Raw genomic sequence first — 17567 nt, 5'->3', positions numbered from 1 at the left:
CATGAAACTTGGCAGGATTCTTTATATGTCAGTAATACGCGTATTGTAATTTCATTCAATTCAGAGTTAGCCCTTGATTATCAACTCCTGTCTCAATTTTTGGAGGAATTTCACGAAATTTGGCAAAAAGCATTGTTGTATATCGGTAGTACGCATATTTTTATTTTGTTCAATTCGGTCGCATTTTACCAGAGTTACAGCTCTTGATTAACAACCTTGTACGTTCCCAATTTCATGAAGGTGTGCTCGGCTTCTGACATCAACTCCTCTCACAATTTTTGGAGGAATTTCACGAAACTTGGCAGGATTCTTTGTTATATGTCGGTAATACGCATATTGTAATTTGGTTAAATCCGGTCACATTTTTACCAGAGTTACAGCCCTTGATTAACAAAATTAGAGTTTGACGATTTCATGTGAGTGTGTGTTTCTTCTGAAATCAACTCCACTCAATTTTTGAACGAATTTCATGCAACTTGGCAAAAGGCCTTGTTATGTGTCATTAGTACGCTTATTGTTTGTTTTGTTCAATTCGGTCGCATTTTCCCGGAGTTACAGCTCTTGATTAACAACCTTGTATGTTCCCAATTTCATGAAGGTGTGCTTGCCTTCTGACATCAATTCCTCTCACAATTTTTGGACGAATTTCTCAAAGCTTGGCAAAAGGCCTTGTTATATGACGGTAATACACATATTGCGATTTAATTTTGTTTGTGAAAATTTTCCCAGAGTTTTGATCCTTGATTAAATAACTTGTGCTTTGACAGTTTCATGAGGGTGTACGTTCTTCTGAAATCAACTCCTCTCACAATTTGTGGAGGAATTTCACCAAACTTGGCAAAAGGCTTTGTTATATGACAGTGATGCGCAGATTGAAATTTCGTTTAATTTGGGCAAATATTCCCAGAGTTATGCCCTTGATTATTAACAAACTTGTATTTTGTCAATTTCATCGGTGTGCTTTGCTTTCTGAAATCAACTTCCCTTACAATTTTTATCCCCCGCTGGCTGAAAGGCCCGAAGAGGGATTATGTCGTGGCGATGTCCAGCCGTCCGTCCCGGGAAGGGTACTCACTTTCTGAAATCAACTCCTCTCACAATTTTTGGAGTAATTTCACCAAACTTGGCAGGATTCTTTGTTATATGTCGGTAATACACATTGTAATTTCGTTAAATCCAGTCACATTTTTACCAGAGTTACAGCCCTTGATTAACAAAATTATAATTTGACAATTTTACGAGTGTGTGTTTCTTCTGAAATCAACTCCACTCATAATTTTTGGACGAATTTCACAAAACTTGGCAAAAGGCCTTGTTATATGTCATTAGTACGCATATTGTTTTGTTCAATTCGGTCGCATTTTCCCAGAGTTGTGGCTCTTGATTAACAATCTTGTACTTTGACAATTTCATGAGGGTGTACGTTCTTCTGACATCAACTCCTCTTACAATTTTTGGACGAATTTCTCGAAGCTCGGCAAAAGGCCTTGTTATATGACGGTAATACGCATATCGCAATTTAATTTCATTTGTGGAAATTTTCCCAGAGTTTTGACCCTTGATTAAATAGCTTGTACTTTGACAGTTCCATGAGGGTGTACGCTCTTCTGAAATCAACTCCTCTCACAATTTGTGCAGGAATTTCACCAAACTTGGCAAAAGGCTTTGTTATATGACTGTTGATATGCAGATTGAAATTTCGTTTAATTTGGGCAAATTTTCCCAGAGTTATGCCCTTGATTATTAACAAACTTTGGCAATTTCATCAAGGTGTGCTTGCTTTCTGAAATCAACTTCCCTTAGTTTTTATCCCCCGCTGGCCTAAAGGCCCGAAGGGGGATTATGTCGTGGCGATGTCCGTCCCGGGAAGGGCGCTCACCTTCTGAAATCAACTCCTCTCACAATTTTTGGAGGAATTTCATGAAACTTGACACGATTTTTTGTTATACACTACCGTTCAAAAGTTTGGGGTCACCCAGACAATTTTGTCTTTTCCATGAAAAGTCACACTTTTATTTCCCACCATAAGTTGTAAAATGAATAGAAAATATAGTCAAGACATTTTTCTGGCCATTTTGAGCATTTAATCGACCCCACAAATGTGATGCTCCAGAAACTCAATCTGCTCAAAGGAAGGTCAGTTTTATAGCTTCTCTAAAGAGCTCAACTGTTTTCAGCTGTGCTAACATGATTGTACAAGGGTTTTCTAATCATCCATTAGCCTTCTGAGGCAATGAGCAAACACATTGTACCATTAGAACACTGGAGTGAGAGTTGCTGGAAATGGGCCTCTATACACCTATGGAGATATTGCACCAAAAACCAGACATTTGCAGCTATTGATTGATTGATTGATTACTTTATTCTGAACAATAAAGAAGAAAGATATACCGTATTTTCTGGACTATAGAGCGCACCTGTATATAAGCCGCATCCGCGCTATTTAAAAAAAAAAAAATTAAAAAAAAGATATACAAGCCGCACCGGGCTATAAGCCGCAGATCTCTATGTTGAAAACTTAGATATTTACTGCATGTACAGAACGATTTTGTACTGTAAATGTACATGTATGTACCTGAACAGATTCTTTCCGAACAGTGCCTTTTAACACAGCAGCAACTTTGCTGATTAAAACGGAACAGAACCAAGAGAAAATAACCGGTATTTATTTACCTTCATTATTCCTGTGTTTGAAACCACAAGTCACTTTAATCATCTTCGCTGGATTTGAAAATAATTACCAGTTAGTAATTTGTCGTGCGTGTTCTATCTGCTAAAGATCTGCTAATTCTTCTTTGCATTGATTTTTCGTCTATCTTATTTTTGATTCTACTTCCGGTTAGAGCGCCCCTAGCGGTGGAAGAAAAATCCACAGAATAGCCGCACCTTTGTATAAGCCGCATGGTTCAAAACCTAGGAAAAAAGTAGCGGCTTATAGTCCAGAAAATACGGTAAAAATTTAAATAAAAAATACAATAATCAAAACATCATCATAAACAAACAGAATAGCGTAGCCACAAGGCAATAACATAACAATGTTCAGAAAGGATTAGGAAGAAGTAATAACTTATCCAATCCTAACCCTCTATACCACCGCTAATCAAATGTCACTTTCCACCATAATAAACTATATATACAAAAGAAAACAAAAGCAATAAACAAAAAAGAAAACATACCAACATACCAAAACATACCGACATGGTATAATATCGACCAAATCAAATCATATATACAGATACTTATGTTATACATATAGACACGCATACAATACATATATGCAGTACATACATATACACATACCTATAACTATACACTAAATACAAGAAGACCAGTCACAGACTTACTCTCAATTTCATCATCACCTATATAGTCTGCCTGTCCTCATTCTCATATATTTTATATATTCTCATATATAGCTAGAATAGTCATTTACCACATTAGCAATGTATAGAGTGTATTTCTGATTAGTTTAAAGTGATCTTCATTGAAAAGAACAGTGCTTTTCTTTCAAAAATAAGGACATTTCTAAGTGACCCCAAACTTTTGAACGGTAGTGTATGTCGATAATACGCAAATTGCAATTTCGTTCAATTCATTTGCATTTTACCAGAGTCATGGCATCGTTGCCAGCTGGGGATATTGTGCTCTCAGAGCACTCTTGTTGTAGATTGTTTTATTTTAATCGAGTCAGATTGAAGTTTCTGGAATATTCTTTGACAAATTTTAACTTTGAGCTCTCTTTTGTAGAAGACACCAAAGACACAGAAATGTCTGATTTGAACCAGTCAAACAGTAGCGTGACGCAGACCACCATGGCACCCTTGTCTCCCTTGAGCTCATCTCTGTCCTCCATCCTGGGGCCATTCGTGACGCTCTCTCCTGCGCTGCTGGGAGACGAGTACCCACTGGGCATGGACGAGGAGCAGGGCATCAGCGACCTGTTTGACTCCTACGACCTGGACATGCTGCCTCTGGACGAGCTGCTCATGGTGTGAGCCTGCAGGTGAACAGGAGATGGGTGTGGGGTTTTTTTGTTTGCTTGTTTTTTTTTAAATAGGGAGGGAATGGACTTGCATGATGAGATGCGCTGGTTGAGTCTGGATCAGTTGGACTTTTGGATCGCCAGTCACGATTTGTAGTTTTGATATTTTTTTTGGTTTGTTTTTTTCATTCTGTAAATCCAGAGGAAATGTGTTTTTTTGTCTTTGTAAGCGTGATGTTTGCATAGTATTGTGGATGTTGAAAGCTTCTTGGACTTGATGTCTGCAGTTGAGCCACAAAGCTACAACCTGGTAACCAGGTAGTTTTATTTTGTCTCGCAAACCTGGTTTGCTTCAGCAGATTCGTCTGACATTTCCAGACAAAACAAATTTCCTGCATAATAACTGCACAAGGTCAAAACTTCACAGTGCAGAACGACTTTCATTTCAGGTCTCAATTTCTACTTGGGTAAAATATGAAGCTAACTATTGGGACCTTATGTCTTAAACCCACTTTTGTGTTAAATAGGATCTCACACTAGCAAGCAACAGGTGAGTGTTTATTTTCAGTGCAGGTGCGTGCTACAATTACAAATCATAAAGCAGCACTTGAATTAAGATTTTTTTTTAAGCTATAAGGTGAGACATCAGCTTGAATGATTCCTCCGGCAAATCCTATGGTTCGTATGATGGAGCTGCAATTGTTTCCCGTTTATAGATTGATGCACAAAAAAATGGAAGGAAAAAAAGCAATATGACATGAAACAAGACAATAAAATGTATCATTACACACAACACTGCAGTTTCATCTTATCCTGAAATAAAGCTTGGAAGAAAGTCGCAGCAATCACTGTAGTCTCTGGCGGGCATGTAACGACATATCATGTGACGATAAATCATGGTACAGCTTTGACTATTCGAATCAGGTGAAATAAAAAAAATCTCTTATCCTTCTGCGTAATCTGTTTTTACTGGCTTGTTTAGACAGCAGAGGGCAGGATAACATACAATAGTGGGAATACAATTGACTTCACTCTAGGCGGAAGTAGCACAGCTCGAATGCTGTGAAAAAACAAACTGATCAAAGATGGGGAAGGGCTGTTGTGGGATTGACTGTACAAATCAATTGAATAAAAAAATCAGAGCTCTCTTTTTACAGACAGCGTAAGAAAAGGGAAGCAAATGGAGGAAGTGCAAATGTTCGTACAAGTTTAATTAAAGGATAAATTGTGAACTTTTTTTTTTAAGGAATATTTTAGTTAATAGGCCGTTATATTTTACTCCAACTTTTACAAGTGAGTTAAGCGAGGTTAAGATAATTATTGTTTTTTTAAATTTAATGAGGAATATTTAAGCTAATAAAAATAGGAAAATAAATATTACAATTTTTGGTAATAAAAAAATTCTTTGTACGATTTTTTTTTTCTCTCTTCAAAACTCAATATAATGAATCGAATTGTTGAATCGTTACATGCCTACTCTTTGGTTATCGTATGTAGCTAATACAGTTAGCTTGCTTTCTAATCTGCTGATAAAGCTAGTAGAAAGCTGAGCACCTAAGCATTATAAAATGAACTAATTTACAAAGTAGGGTATTAGGTTATAATATAACACGACTCTTTTCATTAGAACTAAAGACAAATTACAAGAGGCTTGTCACTTGCTAGTGTGAGCGTAGGTTTTTTTTTTTTAAATTATTCTCTCATTGACCTGTGATTTATGGATCGTCCTGCATCAATTTTATTTTGCTCTCAAACTTTTTCCTTTTCGTTTTAATCCCTGGAGTCTATATTGTAAAATCACCTTCCACACCAGAACACACATTCACAGGAAGCTCTTTACTTGACTTGGACTGTTTCCTGAGTTTTGTTTTATGTCTCTTTGACTAGCCTTGCTAGCTATTCTACCCTGTCCTTGTTTAACAGCTAATCAGCTTTAAAATGCCTGTGAACTACTGGTCAGTTTTCATGAAGTTTGCTCTCCTGATCTTGGACACTGCTATAGTTGATGGTCCTGATTCTGGACATGAATTGTGCCTGATTGCCAGAATCTAATCTCCCTGTATGGGTTTCTACACTCGGACTGAGTATCATGGAGTATCAAATTGCTAACGTCTTCCAGTCATTTTGCGTAGCGGAGTTGCCATGCAGCCTTCAACATGCCACGCAGATCATGTACCACAGCACGGGTTCTCTCAGGGTGGTTATCAGTTTACTCGAATTCCCATTAAGCCCTTTAAGATTAAATGGATAGTCTTTAAATGTTTAAAATGGCCATCACGCAATGATGTCGGATCTGCAGGTTATTACTCGGCTGTAGACTGAATATTCTTATGGATTATGGAAATCTATAACACGATGCGTACGTTTCTAATAAAGCGTTGTAGTGGTGTGAGGTAAAGGGCAGTGAAGAGTACATAAGCTTCATTCAGGGACTTCTTCAAATCTTATAAATCTTACCACTAACTGTCCAAAAGACTTTAGTGAACAAATTGACAGAATTTTTCACGTTAACTTTTCAAACAATTAAAGTCAGGGCTCAACATTTAATGGTAGTCCGACTGTCTGGGACAATGAAATGTTTGGTCCAGGCAAGACAAATCTGAAATCGCTCTTTTTTTTTTTTTTTTTAAATAGTAATTATTCCAGAGTTCCATTAAAATGAGTTCAATCCCCTCAGTGATCCGGTCGTGTTATTGTTTACGAAATCCCAGGGAAGCCGAGTACAGCAGGTGCGTGTGGGGGGAAAAAAAAAAATAACCATGTCATAATATCTAATTATAGGTCATTAGACTCTATAATTGGAGAAATGGTGAACAAATACCTCAATAAAATAAATATCTGTGGTGAATCTTCATTTCATTCATTTGGAGATTTCACTCATTGTGTATTTCTTTTGTATGGTTCACATTAACCATCACAAATGTTGTTGTAAAGTATTGCGCGGGAATTTTACGACGGTGCCGAACTCGCTGACGGTTTATTTTCATTCACAACGTGAATGTCCAACTTGTGGGTTGTTTTTTCGGTTTCGTTTCGTCTAAAAGAAATTGAAAAGATAAAAGGACGAACAGAAACCAGTCAGTCATATGAAAAGAAAAGGAAACGCGAGTTCCTTCCAAAACAGATCACCGAATTTGACTGGCTGCAGTACGATGGAAACGAGAACAAAATGTACTGTATACCGTGCAAAATCTATGCATAGGGAAGCGCCTCGTTGGCCACAGGATCAGATATTTTTAGAACTGATTCTCTTAGGAGTCTTGAAATTGGTACAACACGGGTACACTTGGGGGGGGGGCACCAAATGGAACAGTTGAAGGTGAAAGAACATGATGCGACCGTGATGGTGGAAAATCTTGCCGCTTGTCTGACTGGACAAGTAGATTAAAAATTTAACGTCGAGCTCTGAAATGGTGGATAAATTATACGTTTATTAATGAGTCCGGGGAAGTAGAAGCTCTCGGATGTTCACCCGGCTTCATGTTTTGGCTGCCTGTAAACCTGACTAACTTCTAAAAAGCAGTAGGTAATACAAAATAATAACATATATTGCGAGCTAGCTAATTAAATGCATTAACACAGACTAAAGGAAATGAAAGTGTACAAATTCTTGGTGAAGGAGTGATCGTGTAGCGTATCATTATCCTCTCATGATAAAAGTTAGCTATGAGCTGCTGTGTTTTCTGCCGTGACTTATACACACCAATTATTCCGCCGAGTAAAACCCATCGATTGTAAATCAAAGTGCATCGCACCACCGTGACGTTACGCGGACACAACGAGCAAAAAATTTGTCAAAGTTGATATGGAGGAGGGTTGATTTTTTTTTTTTTGTCTTTTCTGGTTGTTGGGGGGGGGGCAGCGATGAAATTAATTTAAAAAAAAAAAATCTTAGATATAAAATCTGCTTGTTACTGTGATTTGTCCACTCTTGCAGCTTATTATGATGACGTGTGGTCTCAAGTTGCACTTGACACTCACTGGTCATGTTATTAGGAACACCCATACATCCACCTGCAGCTGTTTTATACAGTTCTCTAGTCAGCCAATCCCTTGACAGCAGCATGATGCGTAAAATCATGCAGATACAAATCAAGAGCTTCAGTTAAAGTGCATATCACGGGTAAATTCAGGAGCGAGATCAATGTAATTCTCCTATTTTATATTAAACTTTGGTCAAATATCTGTCACATTTTGCGCAATTTTTTTACCTTCTCGCAATACCAGAAAAATTCAGTTGAAATCGAGCCATTTGAGGCGAACTGGTCCACCTGTGAAAAAACTTGGCATTTGGATTTCCCGGCAAACATTGATTTTCGTGACGTCGCGTGCGGGACGCCTCCCTCTGAATCCTACGTCAGCGCTGGTTTGTTTATGAGAAAACGACCTGGTGGTTTTCTGCAAATTTCTTCAACGTTATCGCGTAATTATTAAAATGGTTAACAGATGTGTCGTAGGAGGGTGCAGCAACACCAATCTTGATGGGATTAGTACTCATCGTTTCCCAAAAGACCGGACAATGAGAGAGAAATGGGAGTGCTTCGTGCGAGGCACCCGGAAAAATTGGCTACATGCTACAGACTACAGCATTATTTGCGGTGCTCACTTCACAAGGCCCGACAACTTTGAGAACTATTTGCAGTGGGAAGTGAGCTTCGCGAGGCAACTTGATCTGAAAAAAAGGCGCAGTTCCATCTGTCAGAATGCCCAAAGCAACACCGTCTCCATCTGTGTGAGCATCACCAAAGGAGCCAGCCGTGTTCGTCTCCCTTGACAGAAGGCGAAGTGCTGCATCCACTGAGGCCCTCGAAGCCGAGGACCAAGCAGAGCCGAGAAAAAGACCAAGAACATCGGCAGTTCACAAGTTGACTGTTGCCAGGGTAAGAAATAATTCTGACATCTCATTATATTCTTCATCCAAAGGTGAAGTAACGTTGCGCTCGGGCGACAATTCCATATTTCAATGCAAAATCGCTAGCAGCTAAACTTGGTCTACACAGGCTGTGCACTGAAACCGTGCAAAGCTCCTGCAGCCTGCTGGCACTTCCGCAGGTGACGTCACGAATCTGGCTCCAGACGCCCTTGGGATTTTTCCAGACGCGTTTTATTTTATTTTTTTTCTGCTGTAGACAGATGGCCTTGTGCAAAATTACCCTTCTGGATGAGTGTGTAAAGGGACGTTCATCTCATCTCATTATCTGTAGCCGCTTTATCCTGTTCTACAGGGTCGCAGGCAAGCTGGAGCCTATCCCAGCTGACTACGGGCGAAAGGCGGGGTACACCCTGGACAAGTCGCCAGGTCATCACAGGGCTGACACATAGACACAGACAACCATTCACACTCACATTCACACCTACGGTCAATTTAGAGTCACCAGTTAACCTAACCTGCATGTCTTTGGACTGTGGGGGAAACCGGAGCACCCGGAGGAAACCCACGCGGACACGGGGAGAACATGCAAACTCCACACAGAAAGGCCCTCGCCGGCCATGGGGCTCGAACCCAGGACCTTCTTGCTGTGAGGCGACAGCGCTAACCACTACACCACCGTGCCGCCACATTCTTTCATATAAAAAAAAAAAAACGAAATTGGTCCAGGATATGCACTTTAATGTTCACTTCATTCAAACATCAGAATGGGAAAAATTGTGATCTCAAAGTGTGACTTTCTTTCACTGTGGCATGGGTGTTGGTTTGAGCCAGATGGACTGGTTTGAGTGTTTTCAGAACCTGGTGCGAAAAACAAAAAACATTTGAGTCAGCAATGACCGTTCTGTGGGTGGAAACAAACGCCGTGTTGATAAGAGAGCTCAGAGGAACATGGTCAGATTGGTTCGAGCTTTTTGTCCAGGAAGGATATAGTAACTCATAGCAACTCTTTACAACCGTGGTGAGCAGAAAAGCATCTCAGCATGCAACAGCAAAAGAACACATTGGGTTCCAGTCCTGCAGCCAAGAACAGGGATCTTAGAATCAAGAACAAGTTCCAGTTAAAGTGGCCGGTGAGTGTATATATTGTAAGCTGCACCTATTGCGTAACTTCCCAGTTGTACGAACAATTCATATCTAAACCTGTGACTTCTTTCACACTCCAGAAAATTAATATTGTCGCTTTATTTTAAGGTGTTGGGGTAAGTTCGTACACCGCGACTCTTGTTCATGGTTCTTAATTGAGCCACATATGATCCTTTCCCTGAATAGACTCTCGAGCTTCACATATTGGTGCTGGGTTTCACACAATGTTGTTTTCCGATCTGGATTCGAAAAGTTTGTGGCACACAAGCTGAACTCTGTCGGAGTTGTAACACCCTGTAACCCCCCACGTATGACTCGTAGTGAGCGAAAATGAACAATAATGTTTTGGAGAGCATTAGGAAATGTGAGGCGTTTATTTACAGGAACGTTTGGCTCCTTATCACTCTTTGCATGAAGACCGCAATAGAAAATAAATGTTCTTTACTTGCCCCAATGCTCGTATTACATTTTGTGTAACGTGTCGTTTCAGGTTCACTTCAGTTCTCCTTTTAAGTAGACGCTCTAATGGCTCATCCAGAAGTATAAAGATCCCTCGATTTACACTTCACCTCAAAGTGCTGGCTTTAATGTTCTGTCTAGAAGTCAGCTTTTATAAGTAGATATTTAAGTTATTCCATGAAATCGAGTCGTACATGAGCTGATAGCCGACGAGGCACGTAGCACCGAGTTGGCTATAAGCCATGTACGATGAGATTGAGTGGAATAACTGTTTTATTCTATCCACGTTCACTGGATTTTGAGAAACAGCATTGTTATTTCTTGCAAATTTGATAAATAATCACTTTATAAAAAACATCCCACAAAATCATTTCCGCTTAATGTAAACAAACTGGTGGAATGACGGGAGCAATTTGTGAAAAATGCTATAATAATAATTCTTGAAAAATAAAAGACGTTCTTACCATCATACTTTTTTTTTTTTTTTGTCTTTTTTGGGGTTTTGTTTTCGAGTAGAGTTTTTATTTCGTCCTCGGTTGGTTCAGCAACACACTCCGCCATTTTGTTTCTCTGTACTCACGGTATATGAGCTGATAGTCTAGTAGCCAATCAGAGTGCACGATTGCTCATATCCAGTGAATGTGGATAGAATAATGGCCCTTTTCCACTACCCTTTTTCAGCTCACTTCAGCCCGACACGGCTCGCGTTTCGACTACCTTAGAGCAGCACGACTCAGCTCGCTTCAGCCCTGCTCAGCACCCAAAACTCGCACGGTTTTGGAGTGGGGCTGAAGCGAGCCAAACCGAGCCGAGTGGGGCTAGGGGCGTGAGGAGACACTCCCCTGTGCACTGATTGGTGAGGAGGAGTGTCCTCACATGCCCACACACGCCCCGCGAGCACGCTGGGATCTGTAAACACCATAAACCCGGAAGAAGAATAATTACGAATTACGAGAATTTCTGAAGCCTTATGCGCCTCGCCTCATCTATACGCTCTTGCCAGTATCTGTTGGCGCTGTCGGTGACAACAAGCCACAGCACCAAGACCAGCAACACTAACGACTCCATGTCCTCCATGTTTATTGTTTACTATCCGGGTCGTGAGACTACCGCTTAAAAGATCACTGATGTCACTGTTTGCGCCGCCTAACGACATCACGTGACGTCCACCCACTTTCGCTAACTCCACCCAGTGTGTCCACCCACTTCCAGCCAGCACGGTTCAGCGCGGTGGTAGTCGAAATGCAACTCCAACAGCCCCGCTCAGCTCGACTCAGCCCAACTCAGCCGCGTTGGTAGTGGAAAAGCGGCATAAGTAATGATGTATTGTGGTGATGAATCACAACACGCATTTTTTTAACGATTTGAATCCATGAAATAAATTAATCATTATTATCAGGCTGTGTAATTTTACTTTTTCCTCGTGGTAATTACATTATTGAGACTACAGACATACAATAGCAGGAACTTGCATGACTTCATCGTAGGTGGAAGTAACACGGCTCTAATACCACAAAAAACGGGTCTTAAATCGGGAAGAGCTGTTGTGTGATTGACCATACAAATAAATTTAACAAGAAATCGGAGCTATCTTCACAGACTGCTGAAAGATGAGGAAAAGGGAAGCAAATGGAGGTAGTACAAATGTTCATAAGTTTTATGAAGAAAAGGCCTATTTGTTATGAACGTTTGTCATAAAATTGTCATTTCGGTTAATAGGCTGTTATACTTTACTCCAACCTTTACAAGTGTGGGTAAATGATTACTGTTGGTTATGAAGAAAATGAATTGAAATTAATATTTGAGTTTATAAAGAATAGGAAAAGTTTTTTTTTTTTTTTAAATCATCATGAACTGGGTGAAATATGTTTTCATGCTTATTTATAAGTTTTTGCCCTTCCATATTAACTTTTCAGGTACTTGATATAAAAATCCCTTTAGTAAACTGTAACTTTGAGGCAGACCAAAGTAACGTCGTTCTTCTTCCTGAATTCTGTAGGACTTTTTTTTTTTTTCATCGCTGAGCTCTTTATGCCAATTTCATTACCGATTTAAATATGAAGGAAACATTTGTCACCTTTCACCACATTTGAAATGACTAAAATGACAGTTGCAACTTCTTCGAGGTTCACTTTTCATCTGTGTGTGAGTGCAGTTGTGCTATGGACCCTTTTCACGTGATGTCACGACAAACGCGGCCACCATTTTGGACATGTACTACCAGTAGTTTACCACAGCCAACATTGAGGAACGGCAGCAAAGAAAGTTTTTACTTTCAGCAAGACTTCCATCATGCCACTATATTGTTGTGCACCTGGATGTAGTAACCATCAACGAACAAGGCAAGGGTTATCATTTTATCGGATCCCGACGGAGAAGATGGATAGCGGCCATTAACAGATTGGCAGCCCTCGGCATACCAGCGCTTGTGTAGTGACCACTTTGTTGGAGGTAAGACGAATAAAATTAGCCAGAAAAGGCATTACATTGCTGTTAACATTCTGTGGCGGCGAGTGTGTAACCAAATAGGCTAAAATAACCCATTGTAACCTCTTTGTTCTTCTGTAGTAGCTATTGTTGACTAGCTAATGTCAACAACATAGTAGCTGGTATGTTACTGTACCAATGTTTACGTTCAGTCATTTGGATGACTGTTAAAACCTTTCAGTCTCAAGTTTTTCCTTTACTGTATTTACTAGTTTACTGTAATTATGACCCGGCAGCTATTTACACCGGATCCAGTATAAATAGCTGCCGGAGCCAACATCCGAGGTTCCGGAGCGCGCTCCGGCTTGCTCTCCCTCAAATTAAGCAGTGCGCGTCGGCTTGCTCCCGGAGTGCTCCGGCCGAGGTTCCCCTCAAATTAAGCAGCGCGCGCCGGCTTGCTCCCGGAGTGCTCCGGCCGAGGTTCCCCTCAAATTAAGCAGCACGCGTCGGCTTGCTCCCGGAGTGCTCCGGCCGAGGTTCCCCTCAAATTAAGCAGCATGAGCCGGCTTGCTCCCAGAGTGCTCCGGCCGAGGTTCCCCTCAAATTAAGCAGCGCGCGCCGGCTTGCTCCCGGAGTGCTCCGGCCGAGGTTCCCCTCAAATTAAGCAGCATGAGCCGGCTTGCTCCCGGAGTGCTCCGGCCGAGGTTCCCCTCAAATTAAGCAGCGCGCGCCGGCTTGCTCCCGGAGTGCTCCGGCCGAGGTTCCCCTCAAATTAAGCAGCGCGCGCCGGCTTGCTCCCGGAGTGCTCCGGCCGAGGTTCCCCTCAAATTAAGCAGCGCGCGCCGGCTTGCTCCCGGAGTGCTCCGGCCGAGGTTCCCCTCAAATTAAGCAGCGCGCGCCGGCTTGCTCCCAGAGTGCTCCGGCCGAGGTTCCCCTCAAATTAAGCAGCGCGTGCCGGCTTGCTCCCGGAGTGCTCCGGCCGAGGTTCCCCTCAAATTAAGCAGCATGCGCCGGCTTGCTCCCGGAGTGCTCCGGCCGAGGTTCCGGAGCACACTCCAGCCGAGGTTGTCCCTCAAATTAAGCAGCGCGCTCTGGCTTGCTCCGGAGCAAGCTGGAGCGCGCTCCGTAACCTCGGCCGGAGCACTCCTGGAGCAAGCCGGAGTGCGCTCCGTAACCTCGGCCGGAGCACTCCTGGAGCAAGCCGGAGCGTGCTCCGGAACTTCGGCCGGAGCACTCCTGGAGCAAGCCGGAGCGCGCTCCGGAACCTCGGACGTTGGCGTGTATGTGTATGGCGATGGGTTTTTAACGACATAGGTATACAGATCATGTGGGCCGAAGTCAGGTAAAGACGAGGGCTTCGTGTACTTCCGTACGTCAGTGAACAATCCTGGTGGAAGCAGGTAAACGTCGTTCTCTAAGCCTGCTAACCTCAATTTTTGCAAATACCTCTCCCTCTGCTCGCCCTGTAAATGCCCTACGTTGCTGGATAGTGAAGGTGTTTTCTGCATCTCGCTCCTTTTTCTTTTATGTTTTTCGTTTGTCGCCTTCCTCGCATTCAAACTGATTCGAGCCGAAGTCCACTACATGTCCAAAATGGCGGTTGCGTTTACGAAGGTCACGTGACTGAAAAGGATCTATACGAGATCACGTGGTCACCACTTCATCTTTCATCAAAAGAGGGGAAAGTATTCTGTATGATTGCACTGGCAGCTGATTTCCCTGCACGTCACGATCCAAAATATGATGTAAAGTAAACAATAAAATAAGACTGTAGAGCTGTTTCTGTAGGTTTGAAAATGTATGTTTTGTCTTTTGTTTTCTCTCTCTTCTCTCCCAAAAGTCTGGGGTGTTTTTCAGTTAGCTTTTGCATCTCAAGGGCAAAATGCAGATGATTCAGGGTCGTATTCAAATTGTCTCCAGCACCACCACTGCTCCCCTCCATCCAAAAAAAAAAGTTTTATATTTGTGGCGTGTGTTCACATTTGTTGAAAAACTGTTTTTAATAAACTTTTGAATGCAAAGCTTGTTGTCCATACGCTTCATATTCTTCATAAACCTGAAATGAAGTCCTTGAGTTCGTCTGGTTGATTTTAAAAAATAAAGAAATAAACTAACTGTTTTAAAGAACAGATTCACGGCTGTACAGTTTCGCACAGCAGAATATTCACGATAGATCTCTAGCTGTAGTTAGACCAAGAGCTGGGCTGGATTAACTTTCCAGAAGCACCTTTGGGTTTGATGAAAGGTCAAATAGTTATTAAATCTGAGTATTAATTTTTAATTAGTATTAAGGTAAGTAACAGTCCTGCTCTGTACAAGTGCACCATGTAGGTGATGAAATAATGGTTTCTTCTCCCTGTGCAGGATACCTGTGTGTTAGGTTAACAGGTGACTCTAAATTGAGCGTAGGTGTGAATGTGAGTGTGAATGGTTGTCTGTGTCTATGTGTCAGCCCTGTGATGACCTGGCGACTTGTCCAGGGTGTACCCCGCCTTTCGCCCGTAGTCAGCTGGGATAGGCTCCAGCTTGCCTGCGACCCTGTAGAAGGATAAAGCGGCTAGAGATGATGAGATGATAGATATTACTTCATACATTCTTGTAATATATTTCGGTGTAGTGGTTAGCGCTGTCGCCTCACAGCAAGAAGGTTCTAGGTTTGAGCCCAGCAACCAACGAGGGCCTTTCTGTGTGGAGTGTGCATGTTCTCCCCGTGTCTACATGGGTTTCCTCCGGGTGCTCCGGTTTCCCCCACAGTCCAAAGACATGCAGGTTAGGTTAACTGGTGACTCTAAATTGACCGTGAGTGTGAATGGTTGTCTGTGTCTATGTGTCAGCCCTGTGATGACCTGGTGAATTGTCCAGGGTGTACCCCGCCTCTCGCCCGTAGTCAGCTGGGATAGGCTCCAGCTTGCCTGCGACCCTGTAGAACAGGATAAGCGGCTACAGATAATGGATGGATGGTTCACACTGTCGCCTCGCAGCAAGAAGGTTTTGGGTTTGAACCCAGCAGCCGATGGGGGCCTTTCTATGTGGAGTTTGCTTGTTCTCCCCATGTCTGCGTGGGTTTCCCCCACAGTCCAAAGATGCTCACATTCTCACACTTAGTCAATTTAGAGCCACCAATTAACAAAGACACAGTCTAATTGGTGGCTCTAAATTGCTCTTCGGGGGGGGGGGGTGCAGAAAGGAACTGGCCACCCTACCTACTGCTGCAATTCTGGCCAAGTCAACCAAACATGGTTTGGCATTGAAGACGACAATCAATGATGAGACGGTCATCATCAGATAGTATCTTGAAATTATGACTTGGTATCCAGGAGTTTTTTTTTTTTAAACCAAAAGTAATGGAAATGTGTATAGCTACAGCCCCCTTGTCCTTAAACATTGATGCTAGAAAAAGTCTCATCTCATTATCTCTAGCCACTTATCCTGTTCTACAGGGTCGCAGGCAAGCTGGAGCCTATCCCAGCTGACTACGGGCGAAAGGCGGGGTACACCCTGGACAAGTCGCCAGGTCTGACACATAGACAACCATTCACACTCACATTCACATCTACGGTCAATTTAGAGTCACCAGTTAACCTAACCTGCATGTCTTTGGACTGTGGGGGAAACCGGAGCACCCGGAGGAAACCCACGCGGACACGGGGAGAACATGCAAACTCCGCACAGAAAGGCTCTCGCTGGCCACGGGGCTCGAACCCGGACCTTCTTGCTGTGAGGCGACAGCGCTAACCACTACACCACCGTGCCGCCTGCTAGAAAAAGTCTGTCGATTAATTTTCCAGCGGTTTGTATAGCGTTGATATCAGGTTGTGGACTCCTAAATAGCGAAATACAACAATGATTCTTCTCCCCCAAGTCAGCAGGCACAATTCCTTACCAAAAAAAAATAACGCACATCTGTTGGAATTGCCAATTCTGATCAACCCCCCCCCCCCCTTCTTTTTTTTTTTCCTTTTCCTATTTTCTGCCACTAGATGGCAGCGGCTCCAAATGAAAATAACTTAAGGTAAAAAAAAAAAAATGTAATTGAATGTCCCTAAACCATGCTGTTATGTTCTAAAAACACATCTTCTAAAAGCAGCGTACTTCAATTGCCTTATTTATTTATTTTTTTGTTATTAAACATTGAGGAATGAAATTGGGTTTGCACGATTTTTTTTTTCTATTTAAACAAGTGTGGATTTTAAATAATTTGTCTTTAATCCTGTGCATGTTCCATATTCATTTTCCACGTCCACATCTCCTGGCAGCTGGAGCGTGTCATCGGGCAGCGTCTCGAACACAGGCCACCCGAGCGCCAGGCTTCTCATTGTGAATCAGGGCACAGGAGCAGACGGTGTAATTAGAACGGAGCCGGATGAGTGGCGTAGGGTGCAGCCTCCCCTCATCTCCCCTCGTCGCTGAATGATGTTCCTGGGCTCTTTGTCTGGTCGAGCGCAGCACTGAATGGACGGGGAAAGCTGTGATGTAATTCTTTAAGCGTCTGGACCCCTCTGTCTGTCTGCACATAGGTGGCACTGTGTACACACTGCAAAACCAGGAAACACACTTTAACCCAGTTCCCTACTTTTGCTTCATGGAAAGTTGATGTAGATCATGTTGCTTAATGAAATCTGGGAGAATTGTTGATCTAAAATGAGTGAGCATGTCAGTAACGATGTATATCCTGTACGACGT

The 17567-nt window shown here is 42.3% G+C and overlaps 1 protein-coding gene across 2 annotated transcripts in view; it reads left to right on the top strand.

The window, feature by feature from the left end:
• e2f3 (E2F transcription factor 3) overlaps nucleotides 1–4928 on the top strand; it is a 27928-nt gene extending 23000 nt beyond the window's left edge. Inside the window, exon 7 of one of the 2 annotated variants that reach the window (XM_060904692.1) lies at nucleotides 3748–4928. In XM_060904692.1, the coding sequence (XP_060760675.1) occupies nucleotides 3748–3995 (248 nt within the window). In that variant the 3' untranslated portion in view covers nucleotides 3996–4928. The remainder of the gene's footprint in view (nucleotides 1–3747) is intronic. The other variant, XM_060904693.1, reaches the window with a different exon arrangement.
• Nucleotides 4929–17567: the final 12639 nt, after the last annotated feature.

The sequence above is a fragment of the Neoarius graeffei genome, chromosome 22 (assembly GCF_027579695.1).
Source record: "Neoarius graeffei isolate fNeoGra1 chromosome 22, fNeoGra1.pri, whole genome shotgun sequence".
NCBI classification, from domain to species: Eukaryota; Metazoa; Chordata; class Actinopteri; order Siluriformes; family Ariidae; genus Neoarius; species Neoarius graeffei.
The sequence above is the reverse complement of the archived record's forward strand: the minus strand, read 5'-3'. Positions and strand labels throughout refer to the sequence as shown.